Source organism: Oncorhynchus mykiss, chromosome 16 (genome assembly GCF_013265735.2).
Source record: "Oncorhynchus mykiss isolate Arlee chromosome 16, USDA_OmykA_1.1, whole genome shotgun sequence".
NCBI lineage: Eukaryota > Metazoa > Chordata > Actinopteri > Salmoniformes > Salmonidae > Oncorhynchus > Oncorhynchus mykiss.
Genome location: NC_048580.1, coordinates 66,558,698 through 66,568,491, shown reverse-complemented (window position 1 = coordinate 66,568,491; position 9,794 = coordinate 66,558,698). Strand labels below are relative to the sequence as shown.

The window sequence follows — 9,794 nt, the reverse complement described above, 5'->3', positions numbered from 1 at the left end:
TTAATCTCTAATACCTACATCCATAATTACACAGTTAGCTAGTGAGGACTAAGTCTCAGTTGCCCCACTGTAGCACGCTGCAGAATTTAACTACCAATTGCAATCACAATGGATGTCCAAAGCCTCAGGTAGTATTGGCGCTGAGGGTTCTGCAGCACCCCGTAAAAAAAATCCGAATAAATAAAACATTTGAAAACAATGATTTTCTCAAAAGTGGTGCACTGGGTCTTTACTAGTTCTGTATTAGCAGATCGATATAGCCACCTGTAGTGCGGGAATTATTTTTCAGCAGTTTGGTCTGTCTGCCCTTATTTGTTAAATATGCAAACAAGCTTTGGTGTTGGTCTGAGAGTGTTAGGCTTGCAGAACCCCATGTGTATCTTTTGCAGTGTTAGAACCCATGGGATATTGGAATTCACTGACACCTCATGGCCATGCTGCCTTTTTATATCCATAAATAGTTCACATCCTCAAGAGAATCTGCACACGTTTATGGCAAAAAGAATATCCTATCATTTCCTGTATGTCAATATTCTTCATTGCAGAGAAAGGCATAACTAAGATGTTGGTCGCACCTGCGTTTCCAGGTAAAGATGATGGTCACACCTGTGTTTCCAGGTAAAGATGTTGGTCACACCTCTGTTTCCAGGTAAAGATGTTGGTCACACCTCTGTTTCCAGGTAAAGATGTTGGTCACACCTCTGTTTCCAGGTAAAGATGTTTCCAGGTAAAGATGTTGGTCACACCTGTGTTTCCAGGTAAAGATGTTGGTCACACCTGTGTTTCCAGGTAAAGATGTTGGTCACACCTCTGTTTCCAGGTAAAGATGTTGGTCACACCTCTGTTTCCAGGTAAAGATGTTGGTCACACCTCTGTTTCCAGGTAAAGATGTTGGTCACACCTGTGTTTCCAGTTAAAGATGTTGGTCACACCTCTGTTTCCAGGTAAAGATGTTGGTCACACCTCTGTTTCCAGGTAAAGATGTTGGTCACACCTCTGTTTCCAGGTAAAGATGTTGGTCACACCTCTGTTTCCTGGTAAAGATGTTGGTCACACCTGTGTTTCCAGGTAAAGATGTTGGTCACACCTCTGTTTCCAGGTAAAGATGTTGGTCACACCTCTGTTTCCAGGTAAAGATGTTGGTCACACCTCTGTTTCCAGGTAAAGATGTTGGTCACACCTCTGTTTCCAGGTAAAGATGTTGGTCACACCTCTGTTTCCAGGTAAAGATGTTGGTCACACCTCTGTTTCCAGGTAAAGATGTTGGTCACACCTCTGTTTCCAGGTAAAGATATTGGTCACACCTCTGTTTCCAGGTAAAGATGTTGGTCACACCTCTGTTTCCAGGTAAAGATGTTGGTCACCTCTCTGTTTCCAGGTAAAGATGTTGGTCACACCTCTGTTTCCAGGTAAAGATTTTGGTCACCTGTTTCCAGGTAAAGATGTTGGTCACACCTCTGTTTCCAGGTAAAGATGTTGGTCACACCTCTGTTTCCAGGTAAAGATGTTGGTCACACCTCTGTTTCCAGGTAAAGATGTTGGTCACTCCTCTGTTTCCAGGTAAAGATTTTGGTCACCTGTTTCCAGGTAAAGATGTTGGTCACACCTCTGTTTCCAGGTAAAGATGTTGGTCACACCTGTGTTTCCAGGTAAAGATGTTGGTCACACCTGTGTTTCCAGGTAAAGATGTTGGTCACACCTCTGTTTACAGGTAAAGATGTTGGTCACACCTCTGTTTCCAGGTAAAGATGTTGGTCATACCTCTGTTTCCAGGTAAAGATGTTGGTCACACCTGTGTTTCCAGGTAAAGATTTTGGTCACACCTGTGTTTCCAGGTAAAGATGTTGGTCACACCTCTGTTTCCAGGTAAAGATGTTTGGTCACACCTCTGTTTCCAGGTAAAGATGTTGGTCACACCTCTGTTTCCAGGTAAAGATGTTGGTCACACCTCTGTTTCCAGATAAAGATGTTGGTCACATCTCCGTTTCCAGTTAAAGATTTTGGTCCCACCTCTGTTTCCAGGTAAAGATGTTGGTCACATCTCTGTTTCCAGGTAAAGATGTTGGTCACACCTCCGTTTCCAGGTAAAGATTTTGGTCACGCCCATTTCCAGGTAAAGATGTTGGTCACACCTCTGTTTCCAGGTAAAGATTTTGGTCACACCCGTTTCCAGGTAAAGATGTTGTTCCCCTGTTTCCAGGTAAAGATGTTGGTCACGCCCGTTTCCAGGTAAAGATGTTGTTCCCCTGTTTCCAGGTAAAGATGTTGGTCACGCCCGTTTCCAGGTAAAGATGTTGGTCACACCTGTTTCCAGGTAAAGATTTTGGTCACGCCCGTTTCCAGGTAAAGATGTTGGTCATGCCCGTTTCCAGGTAAAGATGTTGTTCCCCTGTTTCCAGGTAAAGATGTTGGTCACGCCCGTTTCCAGGTAAAGATGTTGTTCCCCTGTTTCCAGGTAAAGATGTTGGTCACGCCCGTTTCCAGGTAAAGATGTTGTTCCCCTGTTTCCAGGTAAAGATGTTGGTCACACCTCTGTTTCTTTTACTAGTAGGTATCGGGTGAATGTCATAAATATGAATCTGATGGAGCACAACAGTTATTTACGCAGTTATGTTCCTTACCTTTCAGGGAAAAACATTGATTAACTGTACATCATTTAAAAGCCATACCGTACTAGTGTCTGCAATGTGCACAAATTAAAGTCAAGCTGAATCATTTCATTGCAGTATTAAAACATTTATTCCAACATGCATCATCATAGGCATTTTTTATTAGATTTTTTATTTGACCTTTATTTAACTAGGCAAGTCATAGGCATATATTGAACATAATACCTTTATGCCTTGTATCTGTCCTAAGGAAACAGCTTTCTTTACAAATAGGAACTACCCATACAGAGTGTGACATTTACAATGAGAGATTGTCCTTTATCCAAATGCAAAATAAAACACCTGAGTTTCGTGTAGAGGAGGACATTGTAGTCTTTGCATGTATAAACAACTAAGTGGTTCTTCCTAATGCTTTATTTGGAATCACTAATGGTATTGTGGCATAACCTAATTGAAACGTATTGATAAATAATAGGTGATAGCACCATGCATAAAGCATGACATAAACAATGAAACTTGCCACAATCAAGATGGTTTCTACTTGTATTCTATTCTTATGCCATACTTGACACTATATGTAGAGAGCAGAAAAACTTTAATGTATACAACATTTCCTTGTTGTTTGTTTTAATGCACTAATTGCATGAGCTATTAAAGGCTTAAAGCAAAATGTAATTGAAGCTGCTTCTCCACACATTATGAACCTCTTTTATTTTTTGTTATCGGTTGTTGTGCTTTAATATAAGTTATGTCTGTAAGACCTTCTGCCAATCCCAGAAGTAGTCGCCATGATAATGTATCAATGTCATGGATTCTGTTAACCACCACATGGGTACAGTGAACTATTCTGTCGGGTAAAATATTGTGAATATTCACCCAGATATTCAGTGTGCCTCATGTCTAAAGTGTATGTGCCAAAATTACATGTACAGTACTTTGTTACTTCTGGTCATGGGAGAGAACCCTTTTTCTGATAAATAGATGTCCTGTCATCAACAATACGCATTGCTTCCTTGTCAATTATGTTGAGATTAAATTTAGATGCCACTATACAAGCAATACTTTTGTCATCTGTGATCACCATATATGCAAAAACACAATGTTCCACCACAAATAATTTATGACAACTTTAACTGAAAATGAAGCTGTGCTGTGCTCTATATCAGTGCTGATATGATTTGACAATACATGGGAACCCACCGGATATTAGGAATGGCTGCTTTCCCTTCATTAGCTTTCTGTGATGGGGAGTCTTTGTGCTTAAAGACATGAAGATCATAGGCATGCTCTCATCTGCATCACACATACAGTACATTGAATTCAGACATAAGTCAGACATGTTTTTGCCATGACCTTTATAAACACCCTATTGACATCATTATCTGAATCAAGTCTATAATGTGTATACTTTATCATATAAAAATGTCAGATTTTATTCTGTGCACATGCAAAAATGCCCAAGGAACCATGAGAGGTGTACAAATAAAAAATTAATTTTAGGATTTCCCTTTAAAAAATAACACTGTAGTTATGGACTGGATGAGGGAGAGAATGAAAATCCATTCTGTACTTTAAATTGTACAGTATGAATACAAATTGGTTACTCTGTAGATACGACCTTATAATAGATCATCCTGTGAACAACATTTGGGCCTTTTGTGAGAAAACATCAGTAAATCTTTGGATAAGGTGTTAAAAAGTGCAAACGTGAAGAAGAAAAGCGTCTAAATGAAAGTAAATCAGGGAAAATAAGGATATAAAGATGAATAAAAATCAACACGGTTTATTGAATGAGTTGATAAATAACTATATTGATCCAGGTACAGTCTACACTACAGCTTTGTACATTACTTCCACATACATACAGTAAGGAGACAAAATAACAGGGGCAAAATATTGTTGGGGCATCTCAAACAACGTATAACCTAAGTTAAGTTTGAAATTAAGCAAACAAAGCCAAATAGTATCACTGCATGTGGTTCACTACAAAATAGTTCACTGTCATTTAGGTCAGTTTCTAACTGGGGCATCTGTGTCATTTATTGCAGTGTCTGAGCATCTCTGCAGCGCTCCACTGTAGATTTCTATGGACAAAAATATTCACACAAAAACAACTCATGTTGATATGTTGATGAACAAAGCATACAACTGATCCAATGGAGACAACATGTCCTCTGGAGCAAGTTTGAATGTCAAGGTAATAGAACCGCGAGCAAAGAGATTAAAACAGCACAATACTGAGAAAAGTACATTATCAGTCTCACATTGTGGTGGCCTTGGTCCACACCTCTTGTTGTTTGCTGTGTCTCAGTATCCAGATGTGTTTCAATGTGATGATCGTTGTGATGCTGTAAATCTAACTGGTTGATAACGGATGGGTACAGTTTGACTCCACCCCCTCCCATTTTTAATGTGGGCTTTTGGAAGTCTTTAACATTTTGACACCAGTTTAAGTTCATTCTAGTTCTTGTTGAAGTGGTGTAACACTTCCTTGTTGCAGTTTCATTCCATTGACATCCAGTGGACCAGTGAAGTACCTAGTTACTGTTAAAGACAGGCCTCCTCTCCCTACTGCATGGCCTTCAATAACATCTCCTGCTCCTTAGTGAAATGTAGGTCCTCTGGATAAATTATTGGCCACACTTCAGTTACCTGTTGTGATAAAAGGATAACGAGTAAGTCAGAATGATGCATAATCAAAAGTTCATCATAAATGTCACATGCATGATTAACAAAATGTGTAGAATGTACATTATAAACATACACTATTTCAAAGTAACAGTCTCTGCTATTTCCACATGACCATGTTATTCTTAGTTAGTCCAACCACATGACACTTTTCACAATGAGTCTGGACAACAGAGTTAACGCAGCAGTGAACATGCTGTGTGACTGAATGAGGCTAAAACATGGTGTGTTCCTATAGTCCTCTCAGATGATGGGCTTGGGAGATAATATTCTGTGTTTGGTCTCTGGTCTCAGTCAAAGTAGATTTTCTTAAGTCTGTAGAGAGGGATGCAAATGAACTAAGACTGTGAAGAGGAAGGAAGAAACTAAATGAATTGCTGTTTCTAATTAGTGGAAAATAGATTACAAGACCTGTCAGACCTTAATGTTCAAGAGTCACTGGTACTCTACAGCTATCCTGTTTTGTTGGAACAGATATTTAATTAAGCTGGCCCATTATGTGCATGAAGGCCAATCCCTTTTGGAATTTCCTGCCTTGACTAAATTCGATATGTGCGCCAACTTGTTTCATGGAAACGACCCATTGTTTCATGGGCATAGCAATGTGTTTGACTGATTAATACAATCTGTTGTTGAAATAGTGAAATAATTGTTGTAGTTCCAATGAACATGACCAAGAACAGTTGGGCAAAAAAGGCAATAGCTTTGATATTCACTCATACTTGAAAAGACGAGTTAAAAATAGGCGATTCATATGCTATCCAGTACTTCAATATCCTGTTCCAAGATTAAAGTGATATGATTCATAATCTCAATGAAAGCTATACTGACTCATCATGCCAAAACTCCATGAAAGCAATTATAGTGTATGATAAGGATTATACTGGCTGAAAGATTCATCACCTAAATATGGGCAGAAATGTAATTTCCTTTTTCTAAAATTCCATTCTTGATGGGACACTTGAAATGATTATTGACTATACTGTGTATGATAAACAAAAAGCAGAGAGCATTGGAGACTGGTCTGTGCAATATGTTTAAATCTGAGTAAAATAACCATTGTTGGGGAAGTTACTCTGAAGATATCTAAATAGTTTAGATAGCTAAACTCCAAGCTATTCCTCAATGGACTTGCTACTTCACAACAAATACTGTTAGAAACACCTTCATTAATCTATGTCATGCATCAGAGTAGTGATTTTATTTAACCTTTATTTAACTAGGCAAGTCAGTTAAGAACAAATTCTTATTTGCAATGACGGCCTACACCGGCCAAACCCGGATGACGCTGGACCAATTGTGCGCCGCCCTATGGGACTCCCAATCATGGCCGATTGTGATACAGCCTGGATTCAAACCAGGGTGTCTGTAGTGACGCCTCTAGCACTGAGATGCAATGCCTTTGCCTGCTGCGCCACTCGGGAGTGATGTGACTCTCAGAAGCACGTCAACCAAGAGCTAAAATACTCTGTTTTAAATACACATTGTTAATTTATAGAGAAATCATGACAATTGTCTCAACAGCAGTCTGGAATTTCAATAAAGTATTATATGTTTACTTAAGAAAGTTAATGAAATGAGATACCCCACTAAACGGTGATAACATTAGTTCAATACTGAAGTAGCTAGGTTTAGCTGCAGTAATACCATGGAACTGTAAAATGTAGTAGTAAACTAGTAGTGAGCCTTGTACTCCCAGTTTCTGTGCATCCAAGAAATCAAGTCTTTGAGTAGGTTATACCTTGAACAGACTGAAATGTATGCAGCTCTATACAAAGATGTGATGTCAACTGAAAACTGGAGGGGAAGCTGAAATAAATATGAAGCTTCACTGGAGGAGAAACAAAAGGCACTGGATTCACGGAAAGGGGCATTATTAATGCGTACTCTTTTTAAAACATCAACCTACTCTCTGCATATACTATAGCATAGCCTCAATAACATCAAACATTTTTTGAAATGTAGGAGGAAAGATATATTCTTATTAATTAAGAAATTCCAAGGTGAAGGGAGGGATAGATTAATTGCTGAATCAGTTCTTCTTAAATTTACCTCCAGGTATTTTTCTTTCCTTTTCATAATTCGTCTTTAATAAAGTTTCTTGCATGTGCATCCAAATGTTCACTATGGGAATATCCATATCAATAATTATCATTTTGGAAATGTCATGCTAACTTAGCAATATTTTGCTCCAAAAACCCGATAATAGGGTTGTAATGAGATGAACAGCCTGAAACTGCCTGAGTTTTCCTTTGGTAATGGAAGGGAGTGTGTTCGGTCGAGATAGAGGACCGGTGGAAATAAACCCATAAGGCTTTGCAGAGATTTAGGAGGGACAGAAAGGACAGAAAGGACAGAGAGAGAAGTGGAGTTGAATATTGCACAAATAAAGCTTCAGAGCAATGTGTGGATGAAAAGACTGGCCATGGGGCATTTATAACAGGCAACTTAAAATAATTCAAGTCACCTTATAAATATTGATTCTATAGATACATTAGGATCAGCTCAAGAGGTCAACCTTTAGATTCGTTCTGCTGTGAGGCAAAAGGATTCTGACATTTTATGGTACTACAGCGTGGTACTGGTAAGTCATGAATTCAATTAGCTCTGTTTGTTACTTTAGCTGTGATGGCCAATACATAAGAAATATATTGTACCTTGATGCTTAGCAAATGTACCGAGTTTAGTGTAGTTACAGAAGTAAAGTCACAGTGCAGGAGACAAATGTGTGCCAATGAGAGACCTACTGTGTTCTGTCTGGCTCGACAGCCTCTTGAGAGCTACTATGTTCTGTCTGGCTCAATTGCCAACGAGAGACCTACTGTGTTCTGTCTGGCTCATCAGCCAATGAGAGACCTACTGTGTTCTGTCTGGCTCAACTGCCAATAGGAGACCTACTGTGTTCTGTCTGGCTCATCAGCCAACGAGAGACCTACTGTGTTCTGTCTGGCTCGATCTTGTTCTGCGTCTCTCCGTTCTGCTTGTCGTTGGACTTCTGGGAGAGCCGAGTAGACATGGTGGCTGCCTGCACAACGGCCTTGAAGCTGCGCTTTCTTTTCTGTACGTTCTGCTCTGGGTGGAAGATGATGACATAGACCTTGGGTATGTAGAGCATCCCCAGAGACACAGAGGCACTCAGGCTCATGGAGACTGTCAACGTGGTGGTCTGGATGAACATCTAGATAGGAAGAGGAACACAGGGAAGGGTCAGAGACACAGATACAGAGACTCCATATTCATATGGTAACACATTCAACCTGGACACATAGTAGACTAAGGACAAACGAGACCATGGAATGTGATCCTAGCTGTTCTATTTCAGGGTAGGTTTTATGTTTCTTCCCCAGGGGAATCATATATTTGTTTCTGAGTAATTCCTGATTCTCACACATATGAACAAAATAATACCTCTCCCCCGCCCCTTGCTTTGAATCAATAGTCTTTTGTCGGAGGCCACCTGGCCACTAGGTGGTAATACATGCTAATGCAATAATTCCATATTCCCATCACACAGATTTATTAAGAGGGTTAAAACATTGTTCCCCGGTCTCCCACACACTTCTCTTATCTTCCTGCTACCACAATAAAATTCCCCCAAAGCATGCGGTTGGTGAGAGCAGTCTTTGTCAGTGTGTCATGGTGTGTCGTCGTATGATAAAAAGGAACAAAGTGTTCCTGGTGTTTCATCCCGCTCCGTGTCTCTCCTCATGCCCATATCAAAGGCTGGCTCTAGAGAAATACTGTCTGCTTTGGAACTTCCAAATGTTATCAAGAGCCAGGCAGGTTGTTTCCCAATTTAATGCTCTCATTTAGACAATGGTTCATTTGCATAAATTCCGAGTAAAGAACAGGGTAAGAAAGTCAGCGTGAGCAAGTGAGCGTGGGAAATACTTCCTGCTAAATACTTTTTTTACAGAGCAATTTCTATTATATTAAATAATGCAAAACAGCCCATTTCAAAAAGTTACATCAGTATCACGTCACGGTAGAATCTCACCTTCTCTGTGGACTGTGCCGTGCCAAAAAAGATGGGCACAAAAGCTAGCCAGACAATGCATGTGGTGTACATGGTGAAGCCGATGGGCTTGGCCTCGTTAAAGGTCTCCGGTACCCCTCTGCTCTTGACTGCGTAGACAGTGCAGGTCACCATGAGGACAATGCTGTAGCTCAGGCAGCAGATTAGCGACAGGTCGGACATGTCACACTTGAGGACGCCCCGGGCCATCTCCGGGTTGGGAGGCCTCTGCTCCTCGTAGTCTATGATGGTATGGGGTGGTATCACAGCGAACCAGACAAACACCCCTAGCAGCTTCATAAACACATAGAGACACACACTATGAATCAGGGCTCTCAAATGAATATGCGTTTTTATATATGTTGATCTGTTCTGCATGTCTATAATTTGATGTATAATTTAATTGCAATTACACAAAACAATATACCTTTACATTCAAATCGCAACAACATTTATTCTTCTTCTATAAAAGTTGTTTTGAG

At 40.0% G+C, this 9,794-nt stretch overlaps 1 protein-coding gene across 1 annotated transcript in view; it reads right to left on the bottom strand.

The window, feature by feature from the left end:
* Window positions 1–2,727: 2,727 nt before the first annotated feature.
* grm6a (glutamate receptor, metabotropic 6a) overlaps window positions 2,728–9,794 on the bottom strand; it is a 41,029-nt gene continuing 33,962 nt past the window's right edge. Inside the window, exons 10-12 of the mRNA XM_036947584.1 lie at window positions 9,295–9,606; window positions 8,234–8,475; window positions 2,728–5,261 (exon numbers count right to left, since the gene is read on the bottom strand). Coding sequence (XP_036803479.1) covers window positions 5,258–5,261; window positions 8,234–8,475; window positions 9,295–9,606 — 558 coding nt within the window. The 3' untranslated portion in view covers window positions 2,728–5,257. The remainder of the gene's footprint in view (window positions 5,262–8,233; window positions 8,476–9,294; window positions 9,607–9,794) is intronic.